Source organism: Anopheles stephensi, chromosome 2 (genome assembly GCF_013141755.1).
Source record: "Anopheles stephensi strain Indian chromosome 2, UCI_ANSTEP_V1.0, whole genome shotgun sequence".
Classification (NCBI taxonomy): domain Eukaryota; kingdom Metazoa; phylum Arthropoda; class Insecta; order Diptera; family Culicidae; genus Anopheles; species Anopheles stephensi.
This window is the reverse complement of record NC_050202.1, coordinates 81,906,546-81,926,454: the sequence shown is the minus strand read 5'-3', so window position 1 is coordinate 81,926,454 and position 19,909 is coordinate 81,906,546. Positions and strand designations below refer to the sequence as shown.

The 19,909-nt window shown below is 47.0% G+C and overlaps 1 protein-coding gene across 6 annotated transcripts in view; it reads left to right on the top strand.

Moving 5' to 3' along the window:
• Positions 1-19,909, top strand: part of LOC118505612 (trithorax group protein osa) — an 82,971-nt gene that overhangs the window by 40,064 nt on the left and 22,998 nt on the right. For all 6 annotated transcript variants that reach the window (XM_036041657.1, XM_036041653.1, XM_036041654.1 and 3 more), the window contains exons 10-12: positions 12-227; positions 337-487; positions 568-646. In XM_036041657.1, coding sequence (XP_035897550.1) covers positions 12-227; positions 337-487; positions 568-646 — 446 coding nt within the window. The remainder of the gene's footprint in view (positions 1-11; positions 228-336; positions 488-567; positions 647-19,909) is intronic.

The following is a 19,909-nucleotide window of genomic DNA, read 5'->3' as shown; positions in this document are numbered from 1 at the left end:
TTCGATTGCAGATACGAAGCGGCAAGTAATATTCCTCCACCGAGCGAGCGTGACTACAACTTTCACGATTACTGTTGCCATCTTTGCGGCATCACGACGTACCGGAAACGGGTCCGTGCGCTCCCGATACGGGAGTATCCGTTCGTGGCGAATCGAAAGTGTGATGGCATACTGCTGGAGAACGGTGATTACGCAGTGGTATGCCTGGACTGTTACGAAAGTTTACGGTAAGCTTCTACGATTGACCGCCAGCAGCGGGATGGTAAACAATGGCGACGGAACGAAACGTTTTGGACGTTCGTAATGCGTAACTATCTTATCTTTTAAACAAAACAGGCAACAATCGGCCGAGTACGATCGGTTCGGAGTGGCAATCGAAAAGCGCGAGTACAATTGGGTTGCTCAACCGCCGCCGCCGGAGGACAGCCCGGAAGTGTCGGTGGCACGTCTACCGAGCGGGGAACGGTCCGATAAGGCGATTAAGAATGTAAGATAAATAGTTTGCAATGTTGATGTTTGAACCGCGGTATGGACTAACGCGTTTGTTTGCATTGTTTGCGTTTGCAGTCTCAAGGAGGATTACGGTCGGCACCGAGCAAGAAAAATTGTTCGCCGAAAGTCACGAACGACAAGCAGCGGGATGGACGTGAGTACATTTTATTATACAATTTTTCATTTGCTATATGTTAAATCTATCTACGGTGCACATCACAAATGAGGGTTATTTGAAGTTGGTAAAATAATTGAAAACTATTCCGCAAGCAAATTCTGATGGGGAGTATTCATTCAAGTAATACTTGGGACGTTATTCTTCGATTAAGGATTAAGCTGACTAGATGGTTCAGTCACTTCTCCACTCTAAATACCTGTCGTGACGGACGAAGCTGGGACTGTACTGAACATTTATAGTCCCAGTACTCACATACGCCTCTGAGACATGGACTGTCTGTCCAAAACTGACGAAGCCCTCTTAGTCGCGTTCGAGAGGAAGATGCTCAGAAGGAGTTTTGGCCCCGTATGTGTGGAAGGACAATGACGAGCTCTACGCGCTGTACGATGATCTCACCGTCGTGCAGCGCATTAGACTCGCCAGGATCCGATGGGCTGGTCACGTCATGAGAATGATACCGGACGATCCAGCCCGTAAAGTCATTTTAGGCCGTCCACACGGACGCGGAGGAGGCGTGGTAGGCCCAAATTGAGATGCAGCAGGCCAAGACCGCAAAGCTGCTGCCTGATCAGTAAGTCAGTAAGAACTATCTAGTCTGGAGATAATGAATCTTACATTACACCTTGTTCTTCTCGATTTTATTGCAACAAGAAGAAACGCTTTTCTGCCTTAGAAAATATTACCACAACACCATCTTGTTCGGGGGATAGCTTTCGAAGTTGAGATGACTTTCGGTAAACTTGTTGCACCAAACTTTCTCACTCGGAAAGCTTCCCGTGCCTGTTGTATACTAATTTGTGTGCAACGAATTCTAGTCCGTCTTGAAACCACGACTCACGCTAACGTGGATCGTGTCCGAAATAAACTCGGGCGTACGGCAAACCTTCGCTCTCACACGAGGGCGCCACCAGTATCACCAGTGACGGTTGCGCTACTGCACGCTGGAACAACTTCTCCGATGGGTGAAAGTGTTGTTTGCAGTTTTCCTTCTCTTAGAGTACCTGTTTCGCCCAGCAAAAAAAAAACGCATCTCTCGCACCAATCCTTGTTAGAACGTCAGCCAGGACACAACAATACATAGCTCGAAGCAAGTAATCCCCATCGGCCTCTGTGCGGCATTCCCGTTCCGGCTTGCAAGGTTCGCAGGAGGACCGCACCGAAAGTGCAAGCGTGCGCGTTAGTGGCATCCGTTAGCCTTCTGCCTGCAAACACCGACCGACCGAACGGTGGTGTAGCATTGTTTGTTTTTGCTCGAATCGCGTTTGCACTGCACTCGATGGCTATCCGCGCTCTGTGCCGACCGAACCATGTATCCTTTCGCGAGTGTGATGCTCGCACCTCCGAAATGCGCATGTGTGTCACAACACGACGGTTTATTACACCGCTGCGCTTCGGTTCCCGCAGCACTATCCTCCCCACCGTTCCGTGCTGTTGTTCCTTTATCCTTTCACACAGTGCTCCGTTCCTTGTTCTCTCGCTCTCTTCACTGTGAGGGGTGCGTGTGTGTCTGTCTTCCCGCGTTCTCCCGGCTTCCAGTGTGTGCACACGTGCCACTACCATCTGAAACGTTCGTTTGTATGTATATCGTCATCTCCATCAATTTACCCCCCCCCCCCCCCCCCCCCACAACCCGCTTCGCGTTCAGGGGAAAAGACAAGAGTCTGCGCAAATTACTCCGAAAAGAGTGTACAAATTACCATAAATTGGTAAGAAAAACCACAACACGAAATCGGATAAACGAGGGCGCTTTAGCGCATTTTCTCCTGGGGGGGTTTTTTCTTCTCCACCCCGCACGTTAGGTGCGCCCGGGGAGCGCGTGGAGGTGTCGCTGTTCGGTATACATTGCACTCGGTCTGCGTTGAAGCGGGTAGAGCGCAGGGGCGAAGCAGGAGAGCTTGCGATGTGATGTGCTGCCTGCCAAGGGACGGGCGAAGTAGTCGTATCGTCATCCGTATCCGTTTGATGGTTTCTTTGAGCTAAACAAACAAAGCATAAATACATAGCTTCCCGTGGTCAGATTCGAGCATTCCCACACACACACACACACGGAGCGAGGGAAAATGGTAGTAGAAATGAAAAAGCCCTACCAAGCGTACCGTGTGCGAAAACGAAAACGAAAAATAAATAAAGCAAGAGTACATCCGATTTTGGTTGGTTTGGCAAACGACCGAAAAAAGCGCCGTATAACTTTTCGGATTTTCAACCTTATGGCACAATCCTTAACGCGGTCGAGAAGGATGCGGTTGTTCCTTCCGTTGCCTATCTCTCTCTCTCTCTCTCTCTCTCTCTGTCGCTCTGTTGGCTCACAGCAGCAGAAGAAAGATCGATTACCGATGGTGTTACCGTTGACTAGCCGGGGGGGGGGGGGGAAAAAACATGAACTAATTTGTGCAGATTGCGCGCGCTCTGTTTTTGGTTGGGTGGTGATGGACTGCAAAGTTTATAATTCATGGGAACGCCGCCACACTTTCAAAGCGTTTACACTGAAATATGAGAGGGTGTTGACGACGACAAATGGGAGTTGAAATTTCCGGCGCGGTGTGAAGATAAAATACTTGCTGTGGGTTTTTTTTACGCATAAGGTACTAATAGTGGACTTGGCGTATGGGAAGTTGCAATCAAATTCTTCTTCCAACTGGCCGATCGTAAGCATTGAAAGCGTGCTGAGGAAAGCGTGGGACTGTGAAAGGCCTCACGGTCACGCCGTGTCCATCGGGTATTATGCAATCATCGCAGCAATCATCTTATCGGATTATGAGGAACTATTTCCTAAACCCTCAGACTTCGGAGAATTGCTATCAAAAAGGATTAGGACGGAAAATACCAGACATATTACAGCTGGGTAGGTGGTAGCATTGAGCAGCGGAAGACATTTCTCTTCCAGCGTTTTCTTCTCGGTGCCGTCCTGAACTTAACTTGACAAAACACACACTGAAATACGCGCAACGCCGTGCCGTGCCGCAAGCATACTACAACCGGGTGGGTGGGATGGAGAACCATGTCCACAAATCTTGTTGCAAGAGCACAAGCAGCGAGCCGTACACACAGCGGCCATAAAATGTAGTCTTTTGGCAGGCACATTACCAACAAGCATCACCACCTCCACCATGTATGTGTGTGTGTGTGTGACATTCGAAGGAGGAAGCTTGGTGTGGATAAATATTTCACCCAAATCGTCCTTCACGAAATTTCATTGCCGCGAAGAAGAGAGGGGGGGTGAGATTGTTGGAAAACTTTGGCTCACTGCCTCCTGCCTGGTCCTGGGGGTGGTAAAATGTGTTAAAAAGGTAATGTTTAGGGGGAATGTTTAGTGAATAATTTGTTACTTGTGTGAGTGTGCGAGCAAGGGGGAAGAAGAATTTGAGGCAGAAAAGCACAACCATTGCGGAATGGAATGTATTCTGAGGTGACCATTTAGGCCGGACGGATCGATGGCTGAGGATGGGGATGGTTGTATTCAGTGTCTTTGCTCGATCTCAATCTTCTCCCAGTCTGGTGGTTGTTCTGGTCGTTGAGTCACTTACCACCCAATCCATCTCGCTCCCTCTCGAGGGCCGAGAGAAGGGGACGCATGGGCGTGAAAAGTCGGTCGTTTTGTTGGTGTTGTAGGACGAACCCACCGCAACACGACGACGGTCGGTTATTAGGCGTACATTTATTTTCACTTCATCTTCTCGGCAACGGTCTTTCATGTGCGCGTCCCCTTTTGCGTGTAGGAGATTGCTGTGCTGCTGCTGCTAACCGCAAGACGTTTGGGTGTGTAAAAAGGGATTTTTCTTTTAAGTAGGCAAACTTTTATCTAGCAAACTGGGAAAATGGGCAGCTGTGCTGTTTGCGTTGTGCTTTGAGCTGCGGGAGGGTAAAAGTTGCAAATGCCTCGGTGTGTCTGTGGCTGTACAGGCTTCAGGGAGCAACCTCCGGTCTGTAGTCGAACGTTTAGTGGGAAGAATGTTACACCATTTTGTGTGGAAATGGAAAATTTAGCTGGTAAAAATGAAAGCAACGTCGGCTGGTGTGTGTGTGTGAACACATGTGGTTCGGTTGAGGTGGTTATGACTCAATTTTTCTAAGGAATCATACATTCTGTTACACGTGTATAAATTCTACCTAAATGAAATAATTTGTCCTCAATGCTTGTTTTCTAGCGGATCGTGTCACACAAAGTCTTGCGTCCATGAAATAAAATTAGCATTGATTTTTGTCCCACAACAACAGGGCTAATGAAATCATGCCAACCGAGTGTATCCTGTATTATAGCTGTATCCGAGTGTATTAGAGTTTGCTATACTCGACGCTCATCACGTAACGCCAACACGCCTGCAAACACACACACACACTTGATGAGTTATGTCGAACCCCCCCCTGTCTTCACACTTCCCTCCAAAACTAACACACAAATGTGTTCATCCAAAACTCATCCCGGTCGTACCTTTGAAAATTCGTTTCGATGGCCCGACCCTGCCTGGAATTGCGGTGGTGCGGATTGGGACTTACCGACGAAAAACCCCGACGACCAGGCATTAGCCCCGGACGAATCAAGTGTTCTTCCCGCGGACGGTGTACGAAGCATCGGCACCGATGATGATTCGGGGGTGCTTCTTTGTGCCTGTCAGTGATTTTCCTCGCGTTTGGATCAATTTTCCCCATCGCAGTGTTTGTTGCCGGCCAGCTCGCCGTGTAGTGATTATCTGCGCTTTGGTGTATTTTATTGGCTTTGATTACCGTTCACGCGGCAGTAATCACCTTAGTGCACGATCGAGCAGTGTGCCGAGGGTATTAGCGCAGAGTGGTAGGCGTTCACACACAGTGCACACGCGAACCCGAGAACGCCGGGTGTTGATGGGAACGGTTTTCATCGAAATCGGGCAGCCACCAATATCACACGTTTGCTTTCGGTCATCTTGCTTTTGCCTGGTTATCATGACGTTGCGAGAGGTTTATCAACGTTGCTAGGGATTATTAGATGCGCCTAGCATCAGGTTAAGCATGATCAAAAGAATAGGGATGGCGATATAAATTTAGTAGAATTATGAAGGTTGATTTTAGCAGCATTGACTGCCAGATGAGATAAATTATAGGATTGGGTATTGACCATATGTGGCGGACGCAATCCTGAAGAAAGTTCTTTAATCCTGGCTCATTTGTGCACGTGTTAAAATGCTTTATGCTGTGTCACCAGTTTAAATGAAACGATAACACAGCCACAATCTGTAAAATAGGAACGTTGGTAGTTCATCATGGCCGAGATTGTCCTAGAAATCTCTACTATCGCACAGTGTCTTTATCCAAGAATCTCTTTCACCAGCACAACGCTATTTAATTGCCGATGATTATCTTTCCACCCGAGTGCTCGGGTACTCCCTGCACCGGCAACAAACACCCTGGAAGGAATTCCATTTTTCCATTCGTTAGGTTATCCTTGCTCCTTACCCCGGGGAAGGGGTTTTAAAACATTTACCCCGACCGGCGTTAGAATCCCTCCGACAAACAATCTCATTTTCGCTAAGAATGTGTAAACGACCATCTCATCTTCTCGCCCGCTCCCCCCCTTTTACGGGATGGTTCCTTTCTCCTGTGCCTGAAGAAACCCCTTTGTGCACAGGTTAACTAAAGGTGTGAAAACCCCTTTTGAAACCAAGCCGGAATTCTTCTCCGACCGCTGGACTTCTCGGTCGGATCGGCAAATATGCTCGAGAATGGTGGGGAATGGGGGCAGAGCATTCCTTCACAGCGAGAACAGGAAGCCGTGTTGGCGTGTGGAAGAGGATTGCCGACCGCAGAGGAGGTAGTGTGGGCCTGAGAATGTGGCAATGCTTAGGGAAACTCCAAAAATGTTGGCACCACTTCGGCTCATTTCGGGAAATTGTGCGGGTACACACTCTCAAGTATTGGTTTGCGATCGTAGTTTTCTTGATGGAGCCTCGCTTTATCGCCACAGAAAATCATAATTAAAGCATTTATTTTATAACTATTCACAACACAAGTTGCTCTCGAAAAGGATCAATACTTGTCACTTACTCACCATGTATTCTGCTCTATTTGGAAAAAGTAGGCAAATCACGTCTGATGTGCATTTAATTTCAATATCAATTTATGTTAAATTATGCAACGGAGCATCGATTGCTATAGATGCATCGTAAAAAGATACAGCTCCATAAGAAATTAAACCAGCAAAGTATAAATATCGGCAAAATGTGTGCGGCGGTCTCTTCGGTAGCACCTCTCGACATCAAGCCATGACATATCATCATAATCGTAACAGTAGATAATCAAATCAAGCGATTTAATTAGATTTCAATTGCTTGCAGCTGCACGTTTTTGTGTAGAGCAGAAACCCGTACATGCGAAATATCATGACGCTTCCACACAAGAGCTTTTACTCCGACCGATCGGGACCACAGGGTAGGGATGCAATACAAAATGTTGCCATAGTTTCATGAAAAATAGATAAATCTTTCTGTATTAATAGAAAACCGTCGTTCGGGTGCGGTTGACTGTCGTTCTACCATGTAGTTTCAGTTCGTTTGCCAATTCGTATAGACAAGGACATATCATCCATGCCGGATGCAGGTTAGGCTGTGTCGTGTCTCCAAGCGCGGTGGAACACGCGTTGAATAGTACAATTAATTACGGAAGCTTTATTTACTTTAGCAAACGAGCTTTGGAGAATAGGAGCGAGTTGGTGGTTGGTTTTGTCATGGACTTGATCGAAACCCCTCAATGGCAGATCTCCATCCTCTGGGACGCACACATTTTGTCCTGTGTTCTTTGAATGCGCCAAGAGCTATTTTATAAAAATTGAACTAGTTTTTTAATAAATTCTCAAACTTCTCATCAAACGCATGATAACAAAATTCAAGGAATCAGCGGAAAAAAAGTAATTATGCCACCATTTTGAAATCCTTCATTCAGCGAGCAGCGCTCTACAAAGCCCGATCGGACAAAGGGTTAGCACGAATTCAAATTTACGGGTGTGTGTGTGATGATGACGATGGTGGACAATGTCTAGTCGGGTTCATATACACGCCCGAATGTCGTTAGTCTGAACTGCCGCCGTCTATCGGTCAAAAAGTGACTCGTCCTGCTATGCTACATTTGATTCGTCCTTCTGTACAGTGGCACATAGTGTTGTGATCTGACGGCTTTTGCTAGTCTCATGTGGATTATCTCAGCTCGGACACGAAAATCATAGCATTAGGTTTTCTTATAAAATATTAAATTTTATTCAGATATTTGAGTAATACTTAGAGAATATTTCAACTATTATTTGTATAATTTGAAATATTTACCAGTGTGAGACCCATCTACTGTCCAGTATCTACTTCAGATGTGATTTCAACGCGATATTCGGTTCACAGAGTTTGGTAATCATTTAGGGCACTGATGCATTTCTGCCCACCGTTGACCGATGGATGCCTACCGACGACCGGCATCACCATTTCGCCGAATCCATCATCCTGAATCCTTTTGCATACCTTTCCCAAAAATCCTGGTACCAATCGATCTGTGCATGTGCCATGGGTTGCAGTTTTGGTTGTCATGGTGTACGACCAGCATGCAACGCAAAACCCTATACTATTTTTAACCGGAACGCAAAATGAAGCGTGTACTGTTGACGATGTAGTGCAGCACAGCGCCGTAGCAGGCACGGACGACGTTATCAGCATGCAAGTCAAAATCATTTGATATCGCGAAAAGTCCTAGAGAAAAGAAAAATGGAACAAAACCTATCCTCTACCCTTCTATGCGTAACGCGAATCCTGTCGATTGTCAGTCGCGGGCAGCAACACAAAAACAGGCTCCCGATCCCGAAGAGCATGAAGTGCGGCGAGCGCTTCATACCGTCAGGCCCAATGGTTCTCGAAAGCGAAAGGAAAGTTTGTTCTGCTGTCGATGGCTGCGTATCGATCGTCCTCAAGTGTGGCCCGAAATAGGACACGGACAAAATACTCGTGCAGTTTTAGGCTGTCCTTTTATTTTCAATTATTCACGTTTTTTTCGTAGTTACTGCTCTGGTGTCCAGCAATCCTATTAAAATTAAAAGATCTTGATCATCCATCAATGGAAATATTTTACAAAGACGGTCTGATACCGTGGCTGGGGTTTTGATTTGTGTGGACGAGTGCGTGTACGAGTTTGTCAAACTTAATTTAATGTAAATGCATGTTTTGGGACAGTCACGCTACTGTGGCAGGTGATTTTAATTCAATTCGCTTTAGCCTACAGTTGAACGATGAATATACTCATTTATGTTTTCAAAATATGTACTATGTTTAATGGAATGGTTAAAAAACATTGGATCATGTTATTGGATCATTGGAACAATTGTTAGCACCCTAATGGTGCGTTGAAGTTCTAAGAAAAACTTATCTCAATCGAGATTTGTTTAATACAATTTTCCCCGAAGGTACTTGCCTTCAGCTTAAGGACGACATGTGTGTATAGTAAGGTGATGCTTATCGGTCCAAAAATCGATATGAATCCGTTCTACCAATCCCGCAAAACCCTTCCACGTGACAGCTTCTGCACTCTAAGAAGCGTATGATCACCCGAAAGCGGTATTGATCCATCCGCCCGACCGTTGAAGTTGGTGTTGTCCGTGTTGGGAGGGAGTCATTTGCGCTTGATTTGATCCGACATAATGCGACTGGCTTATGAACTGAAACATTTAACTCAATTTGACCACACTCGGGGGTCTCGTGGAAAGAAGGGGGGTGTAGGATCGAGTGACCGAGACAGAGAGCGAAGAGGCCAGCGATGCGACCAGAAAGAACCAGAGAGCAACCGGACGTGTTCCAATCAAGTGAAAGGCTAAACGTGCGATAAGAGTGTGTCCCCTGGCCAAGTGTTGACCAGGATCAGCGACCAAAGATGCTATCGACAACGACACAATACCTCTCTCGAACACACACACACACACCCTGTTTTCTTTCCCGTCTCGCATCACTGACGTTCGATCCATTTATATGCATTGGTCCGGTGCTATATCCTGCTGCACCGTTGGATGCTCGGTCCGGATCCCCTGGTGTTACGTGGTGGTGAGGAGGCCTTCACTTGCAGCTCGATACGGTACGCCGTCCACAATGGTTGTCCGGGGTGGTCGTTTCTTCTACACCGCAACGAGCAGACGATGTCGTTATCGTTCATGTTTCGTGTGCTGGTTTATCCTTCGGCAAACATTGACCGGCAGAACATCGATGGACATTCTGGCAAGTGTTGGTAGTCGTGTGTGAGTGTACACGTTGGCTTGGTGCACGTAACCGGTAACCTCAATCTTGCCAATGAGCCATTTCTGCTCGAGTACGCATGCAGACCGGGCACACCAGTGTAGGGAAGTGATTTGCGCCTGGCGTATTTGAAGGGGAGCTTAAGGTGATAAGCCCAAAGACCAACAGGGGAGACCGGACTCGAACGCATTACTAAGTAGCAATGTGTGGGACCAGGGGGACACGTCACACATAAAGGGGGAGGGTGGAAACAATCGTCGTCGATTCAATTAGGCGACGCAATCGCTACGACACACACACACCACATGTCACAAAAAGGGGAAGCGGGGGGAGAGGTACTTGAGGGCAGAAATACACATGTCCTTTAGGCCATAAGTTCAATAAAGAGAAGAATGTCTCCATGCGTCGATGGGAAGCAAGTACCGTACGCGGGCGAGAAGAGAATCGAAAAGTGGCAAATGGCAGGGCTAAGGCTGAAAAAGCGAGGAGCTTTTATCCGGAGCTCGTCTATGTGTGAAAATCTTGTGTCTTTGTGGTCACTTCATATAAGGAGCAATATAAGGAATCGAATCATGTATCAAAATGATCAATTGAGCTTTGTTAGTTTAAAAAAATTTAAAGTTTTCTATTAAAATTTGCCAGTCCTGGCTTTTAAATCCTCTCCCATAATGATCCTGTGTTGAATGTATTGCTTTGGTAGCATCTCCTTTCGCTAGAGATGTCTTAGTCGTTTGTTAGCCTGTCGGATTGGAATTCTGCACGTCTGAGGTTCGAATCTAATATCTGATATTTGTTGCTTTGTTTGTTTTACAGCTACAGGGATAACAGAATCATGAGCATAATAAATACATCGATAAATACACACACGAATAAAGACAGGACAGACATATTCCCCCCAGGGCTATAAAAACCCGTTTTTATTGGTACAACATTAAACTTCCTTCCGTATCTAACGTTTCTAGCGTTCTTGCTCATGTTACTATAGCTGCAACAGATATCACTCTATCTATATTATGCTTTATGCTTTTGTATCTTCGCCACATTTTCTTCCCTGCATTTATCCTTTAGTTAAGGAAGAAAGCATACAGACGACACGGCGGAACCCGTTGTAAGAACAAAACTTCATTTGTCCACTTATTGACCATTGAGCGTTCGCTGTGGGTATAGAGAAAGGATAAGAAGGAACTGCCTGCAAGCTCTCGCCGGATATCAGCCAGAGAAAGTGTGACAGTGTATAATATGGCTGTTGTTGACTAAATTGAAACATTGTTCGGCAAAGTTGTTACTTGGTCAACTGTTCAGAGTGAGTACGTGCTGCGTCCTCCCATGCCAGGCGAGGGACGAGGCAAGTCGTCGGACGAGGTTTGCATTTGTCGTTTCCTATTTCTTCCCCCAGGACGGACAGGACACTGTTTACATCGAGATTACAGAGTAGTGCGCGCTATGACCATTACGGCGAGCTCTTCCTTTTGCGCTAGAGGCGCTAGAGGATAAAGTTTTGCTTGTTCTGCTCGAGTACCGGCTTCCGCACGGGAGGGAAAAATTGTTCCCAAGAGTATCGTTGTGTGTGAGTGTGCGGTGGTGGAAACGGTAGCGCAATGTTAATTCTGTCGGTTTACATTTCACTTCAGGATCGGTAGGTAGGAGGAGGGAGAGAGGCGGGCGCAGAGGGAACGAAGATGGTGGTCCATTAAAAGATAATACCCGTAATTTGTTGGGTACAATATTGGGCGGCCCGGCCATGCAAGATGGAGAATTGAATTTTGAACTGTTTATTGAATGTAAAGCGCGAATTGCTGACAGTTTGAGCGTGCAACGCACAATTGGGTTGTAATTAATTAAGCTTAATAGCCGCTAAAGACTCGAAGCAGCTTGGCGATAAATCATGTTTAAGCCAATCCATTCGATGGAACTTTTGAATTACTCAGGGGAATGTTAAAAAAATGGTGCAATTTAGGAAGGGGATATAGGGGAATATTGTATAAATCTAATTGCAGAATTTCCCCTTACAGCTTGCAAAATTCCATTACTTGAGTGCAAAATTCAACAGAGAAGTCGTTGGAAATATTTTTTAAATCATATCCTGTTTTTCCTTAGCCTAACTTTAGGCGTTTTTTGTGACACTAGCAGGCACTCTTTTTGATGGAGCAATTTGCTTTTTTAGAATCTATCATATCGTTCAACCTCTCGAATAAATGTCAAAAAAGGGAAACAAAAGCGACACATTCCACAACTGTCACGATTCGTGATGCGTTGTGTGCATCGCTTATCGGTCTGCTCACCACAGGCAACCAAATCGCTGCACCACCTGCATATGTAAATGTATGCATAATCTCTACCAACAATTTAATTGCAACGTGCTCCCCACAAACTTTGGGGTGACATTTAACGACGGAAGAAAACCGGGACGAGCAGGAGCAAAGATCAATAAACATTTGGTAAACAATGCAGCAACAGCTCCAACTCCGTAATTTTTGGGAAGGGACAGCTCAAAACGCCACCAACCAATATCCTGCTCCTGCCGGCGGAGTGGCAAGAGATGTGACTGTGGTACGGAAGCGAAAGAGTAATGAGTGGCACTGTGGTCATAAAATAATCGTACCATTTTCGGGAGGTGAATATTCCAATTAGTCCGCTGTTTATGGGTGTCCTGTCACCGAGAACGTCAACATCCCAATCAACCGTGCATGGGGGTTGTGCACTTTGAACCGGAGTGTGATTATTATTGCTGCGAAATCTTTTCACCACGGAAAAAGGGTTGCGTTTGGTCAGTGAGGAGGTGGTGGTGGGATGGAGGGTGGAGAGTTTCACCCCGAAGCTTTTGAATGAATTCATGATACAAATGGTAGATGGGGGGAAAAATCGCTGCCATTTTGGAGAAGGACCCGAGGCGTGAGGGGTGCGCACGATTGGGTTAAGTGGTGAAGCAACTTTCGGATGCATAAATAGGGGTTCGCAAAATGGCAAACAGCGGTGGTGATATAATCCGCAAAAAAAGGGTCGCTGAAGTTCACATTTCTGTACCGTGGGGACCGGTGGTGGAGTTGACCACGAAAATGGTGAGCAGCTTGTTAACTTTGGTGATGATGCTAATTTGAAACAACACGGATTTTGTTTTTGTATGGGTATAAAATGTATGTACAAAAAATAGTTCAAAATTTAATTTATAATATTTTAAATAGTGTACCACTTTGTGCGAGACACACTGTGTACTCACTCTCTCTCTAATACAGTTGCTACTCGAAAAGCAACACTAATTGCTTCTCAAACAATTTATACTATACACCGAAAGTGTGGACGGCCAAGTAGTAGTTTTGCATCGGGAAAGAATTATTCACAACCCCACCACCGCTTGCTTCCCCTTTTCTCCCTTCCTTCTCCCCGCCGAAACATAGATACCGTCGTGTTTCACCGTTGACACTGCTAATGAACGTCCTGTAATGGGAAACTCCTGCTACTGCTACTGCTTCTGCTGCTCCTGCACAAGGGAGCGAATGAAGTAACCTCCCCCAAAACCCAAGCGTGTCCAGCTGTGTGTAGTGGTTTTGGGGTGGAAAAGCGCAAACGGGCAAAAGGCAACATAATTTGCACTATGATGGCAAAACTTGCACCACAGAACCGTGGAAGACATTTGCGTATACCACACCCGTACGTGGCTGTGCGATTAAGTGAACGATATACGGTCAACAAGTTGTCGCTTTGTCACTTATTGCACACTTGGTTGGCATTGTGGTAGATTAGTTTTTCGTCGATGGGAGGTGGGGGCCAGTATTATGCGGTGCCAAGTACAACATCCACCCCTTTTCCTTCATCGGTGTGCAACAACTGCTGCGTGTGTGTGTTTGTGTGTGTGTATAGCCCATTTTACCGTGTCTCTGAAGCTATCCTGGAGGAGGTAGGAATGCTGGATATCGGTGTCTTTCTGTGTGTCACACTAACTTAAAAGACCATTAAATAAATCTTCCATCCGAGAGTTTGTGTGTTGCCACATTTTCACGACTCGCTTCCGTTTCCAATCGTCACTTCCGTACCGCAACTGGTGTGGTGGGAGAGAAAATCGGCATGGAAAGGAAAGAGCCGGGTGTACTCGTTTGGTGTACTTCCCGTGCAAAGAGCTCAGTGCCGTTGCTGTGTACAACCTCTTACAGGTTAGTTTTTCGGTTCGTTTCGGTTCGTTTGCAGGCAAAACGGGTGTTTGTTGCTTCGATTTTCCAACCGAAGTGAAAAGTACCCGAAGAAAAATGTGTGTGTGTGTGTTCCTGGCACGCAGTTGAGGGTGAGTTGGGGTGAGGTTTCTGCCGAGGTACTTGACACCTTTCAACTCAATCAACGTACCGCAACATCGTACCGTAACACGCTCGTTCGATCTCTCTCCCCCCCCCCCCCCTCTCTCTCTCTCTCTCTCTCTCTCTCTCTCTCTCTCTCTCTCTCTCTCTCTCTCTCTCTATCTCCCTCCACTCCACTCCACAGCGACATTTTGTTTTATTTATTTTGCTCTCTAGGCACATTGAAAATTTCCCCATCTGGTGCTGTGGTGGTGCTGTTCTGCGAGTTCTCTACCCTCCTGCGAGTGTAGTAGCCGATCTAGATCGGTGACGGTTCATTTTCCTTGCCTCTATGTACCAAAGCGAGAGAAAGAGAGAGAGAGATAGAGAGAGATAAAATTACACTTTTCCAAACTTCTTCTCACACACAAACTCACATACATGAACCGAAAATCCCGTTTGTCGTCCGCTGGAAAGTGGTTTCCCTTTTCCTTTTTTGAACGACGATGACGACGACGACAGGAACGGACCGCGCACACGACACGGTTCGTATATTATCCTTTTTCCGCTTGTGAAGGACTGCTGGCCCACCACGACGGTGGGTGGGGTGGTCCACTCCGCAGTTTTCCCCGTTTCGGTGTGTGAGATTGCGATTCTCACTCACATCGGAAGGAAAATATTGGTTCGTGTGAGCGCACAGCACAGAGAGGTTGGAAAAGCGGTGCGGACGTAAGGGGGGGGAGGTAGAGGTCACATTGTGGGGGGTCCATAAAAGTCAACCGCAGGCGGGATCGTTTTCAAATCATTTCCGCAGCACACGAACATCACACTCACCTCGGTACGGTCCGCAGAACGGTTTGGTGGGAACGATGGAGAAAACGGAAGGAAAAACGTAATTGAAATGCTGGAGAAAGTCGGACCATGTGTGTGTGTGGGGATGATTGTTGGAGTGGGGATGGAAAAAAGGTTGCCGCTCTGTGTCATGTTTGTTGCCTATGCTTCTCTGTGCTGGCATTTTCCGGCGAAAAACACACACGTTAGGGAGGCCGACGTCAAAGGGCGAGTGGATTTTCCATTTCTGTGTGCATTTGGGCACGCGGAGTACATAGGTGTGTAAGTCTCACTACTTTTGGTGGGTGAGCAACTCGTTTCTGCTGTCAAGTGATCCCAACTCACAACTCATCAGGTGTGTGAAGATACAAGTTGTTGAGTATCTCTTTCAAGTGGAAAATCGAGGAGTGATCACTTGGGGGGATCTCTTGGAGTTTTAATTTGTTGGCGAGTTTTTGAGGGATGAATCCCCGGTGGTGGAATGATCGCCCAAATGCGTAGTCACGATGGCGACGACTAGCTGCCATTATGTCGGGTGACGCGGGCACACCATCAACAGCAATAAGGAACTCCAACTCGGTACGCGCGCTAGGTATACATACAAAGCTTCCACTAATACACCGTTAAGCTGCCCATTTTCTGTGGGTCCGCGGGTTGCCTCGGGACCGTAGCAGAAAAGCGGACCTATCGAACGACCAGGAGCAGTGTGTGTTTGGGTAGTACATATTTCAAACCGATACCCGAACTCCAACCAGTAGCAGTTGCACAAATACTCCAGGGTTCTCCTTACCATCCGTTGCATTCCAAGCACCGGAACGTCGGCAGAGGACTCTCTGGAGGAACGCTGCTGCAACAAATGCGCAACGGCAATTGGGGAGACACCGGCACTGGAAAAGAGTTTCCTTCTCACTTTTATGTCCGTCCCGACTCTGCCCAGTGTCTCGTGCCGCATGCCGCGTCCTTGACGCTGGTGGTGGTGTTGTATCCTTACCTTGTCACTCCGTATGACACTTACCTCTGGTGGCACTGGTTTGGGTGGCTTGGGGTGTATGTGTGTGTGTTGGCATCCCAACAAAGGAGGCAAAGGACGACGCTGTTATAAGAGTGGATGTAAGCAGTAAGCAAGTATAGCACGGTAAACGACACGACGCGGGTCGTATCATCGGTGGTGCAAAGTAGAATAAATACGCCGTGAACAACGGTGCCAACATTTGTAAGTCGATTTGCCCTTTCCCCTTCCGTTCCCTTCGGTCGTGCGGTCTTGGGCTTTTATCACCTTCTTCTTCGTGTCTGGTTGGAATGCTGCTGGGCTGTCGCTTGAACTGCTGCGCACCAACTGTCGAGTGATGACGTTGATGGGGTTTGCAGTGTTGCCAGACTTTATCAACCTGATGCTATTTGTTACATGTTTGTTCTTTTGTTTTCTTGTATATGGTTGAATGTTTTAACAGCTCTTTTTTAAGTTTCAGAACTTTTCTCAAACTCTTTTCTTAGTTTAGTATTTTTTGTTGTTGAAAATTCTTAAAACTTGACTCTCGAATAATTGATTTTTTCTGTGACTTTTAGACTGTCTTCTTGTTTGTGGAATTTATCCTTTGAACTTGGATATATGTCCTTTTCGGCCAAAATTTCGTCCACAACTTCCCCCTCCCCGTATCCATTAAACTGACCTGCGACGGCGGTTTGCAGTATGATAGTCACCATAGCACATCTTCATGATGGTGCCAATGGCGGTGTGGTGACTCTTGGTGCCGTTGGTAACCATGCACAGGAGCTTACACTGAGCCGGGTTTTCCTTGTTCGCTAGCGTAGCCAGGGAAACGTGGAATGATCCCCCAAATGCGGACAAGTTCGTTAGTTAACCTTTTCGCCTACTCGCCGGCGAACTCTGCGGTCTGTGCTACCGCACAGTGGGAAACGATGCGAGCCTGGGTGCTGCGAGCTAGTTCCAACGATGCGGTTCTGTGGTTTGGGATCGTTGGCAACCATTTTTGCGAATCGACGACTTGTGTGTGTGTGTGTTTTTGTGACGTTTTTCACCGGATACCCTTCCAGTACGGGATCGTAAAGGTAACGGGGTTGATGCCGCCGCGCACATCAACGCCCAACCACCATCGCCGTGTGTCATGTTGAGGTCTTCGGTCTCCAATATGTGTGCTTCTGGTGCTGCCCGTATGTATCCGCTTATTGTTGTACCGTTTGTGCATTTCTTGCAACGGAGGGAGATGTCGGTTTCTTTTTGCCTGATGCCTGGGACATTGGCGTGGGATGTGCTGTACAGGCACAACAGCTCGTTTTTCATTTTCTGCAGGTCGTACGAGCTGATGATGGTTGGTTCGGTTTCCATGATGCAGCTCACCATTGTGAAGATCCTCGCGCTAACAAGGGAATCGCTTCGGAAGGAACATTCCGAACAGGAAAAGCGCATACACACCACCACCACCACCATCGGTTTCGTTTCGTACGTCTCCGGTCTTCAATCAGTTTTCGCTGAATCGTTCGCTTCTCCACACAACCGGAAGCGTACATTTTCGCCGGAAATGGAGAGGCATTTTTTCCGCCTTGGTTCGCTTTCTATTAGATTCTTGATTTCGTACTAGCGAGAGAGAGAGAGAGAGGGAGAGTATGGATAGACGCGTGTTGCATGATCTCCTCGATGTGTAGTCTTCACAATCTGTTCCTGGCGCTGCTGCTTTATTTTTGCTCACTGGCAGTAGAATGGATGGAATTTTTACCTGCTATCCACTTCTACTCGATGATTGTTGTGCTTCTGTTGTGTGTCCACTTCCTGGTACACCATTACTTGTCGGAACGATCTGTGCGAGTACAGGAGAGTTTATTAAATTGTTTCCTTTCATCCTTTCGCCCGGTGTACATGGCTTTGGGCAAAAGCTATACAACGGAAACCAAAGTTTTTGTTCCAAACATTGCTTACGAACGTGTGACGGGCAAAAGTGACTTATGCCTGTTTGCTGCTGTTTGTCATTTCTATCATTTCATCCGATAAAATCGGTCCTCGTGCTCTGGAGAGTCCTTGCCGCTTCTGTGCCCGTCTTCTCGAGTATAAGCGTCACTCTACTAACCTAGCTCTGTCTAGGAGTGTTCAACAGGGTTTATGTGTCTTTTATGTTTTCTGTTTTGCATCTCACGCTCTGAAACACACACACATGTATCACTTTGACAGCAGTAACGAAGTCTGGTGTAAAGTCTTGAACATGCTTGTCATAGTTGGAGCATAGCATATTATGCAGACTTATTGCGGTTTAGAACTTGGCAACATAGTTGAGAACATCCGGAGCATGTTTTGGGAGAATAGTTGTCAGTTAAAGCAATTACTAGCAACTTGCTTTTAAGCGAATGGTATAATTGTTATAAAAAATTAGACAATATTTTAGGAAATATTTTTGATAAGACATAATGCGTAAATGTATCACAAACCTGCTTTGAAATTTAAAATCCAAATGTAAACTGAAACGATTTTCCCTTCAAGTATTATAATACCAAGCTTATTTCCTACTTACAAGAGCAGGAAAAATGCTCTTGCGCCATACTTCTTCGCTGCAGTTAATCCTGCCGGGAAGTCCACCACCAAGAATGCCATTGCATCGCGAATGTTCATCCTGTTTCGCTTCCACCGTGTACCGCCAGATGGCGTTCACAGCATCCATTCACTATGGCAACACACAGCAGGGCCAAATACTCTAACCCAGCACTCGACATGTGTGTTTTTTTGTGTGTATGTGCACTGTGCATCAGCAACGTGTCGGAGGTTGGATCTCACTGTTGCTGACTTTGCCCGTACATTGGTGAGTGAGTGATCCTTTTTGCTGCTCCTCCATCCAAAAGAAAGGCGCATCGCGTTATCAATGTGTGTGCCGGTTTTCGCCCGTATCTTCTCAGCATCGACACACACACACACACCCGACTATCGGCGTGAGGCCATCGTTTCCTTTCGCAAACGCTTGTACATGGGAGGACGACGTGCAGACGTGTAGCATATGGTTGTCGCTCGCATCCGACGCCGATCCGATGACCCGGCACATTGCAACCTCACTCCCGTCTCTGTACCGTGTGTACGCCACATGGTCTTCATCCTCGTCGTCAGCAGCATCATCTCGCACAACCTTCCAAGTGGTCTTCCGTCTGCTTCTTTACTGCGTGTCTCTTTCTCTCTCTCGCTCTCGGGTGACTTCTCAGTCTAGCAAACGTCGGTGTATATAAAAGGCGGCACATATGGTCCACGATATGCTGCTGCTGCTGCTGGTGCTGGTGTGTCGAACTCTCTCGGCGATATCTAACCACACACACACACACGGACATGTACCAAACTCTCAGAGTACGGTGGAGATATTTTGGCCAAGGAAAAGTAACGGTCGTGGTACCGCGACTGTCGGGAAAAACCCACCCCAAACCTTGACATGGCCCACATGTCTCACGCATACGAACGCTTCTTAGTCCTCGCGCGGCACTCTCTCTCTCGCTCTTTGCTCTCGCTCTCGGGGACCTATGGCGGCGTTCTTGCGCGCTCGGTGCGGGGAAAATGGAACTTCAAGGCGTCCGGTCCCTCAAGTTGGCCGACAGTTTCTCAGTAGCAGCTGTCGCAACAGCAACGAACGCGCGTTCACTGTGTGCTTTGTCCGCCTGTCAAACGGTTGTTGCTGTGTTTTGGCTGCTGGCCTGCTCGAGAACCGGCCGACCGAGATGCGGAGAAGGTTCGGCACAAACCCCCCGGGGCAAGGATAACAGTCGAGACGCGAGTGTGATTGTATGTGTGTGAGTGAGAGGCATATTGAGTAGAAGAAGCGAGAGAGAGAGAGAGAGAAAGAATGAGCAGCAGCTGGAAATACAAACATACACACATCGTAAGGAGCGGAGAATAAGAGTGTGTGTGTATGCGAAAGGAGGTTGGGCGCGTG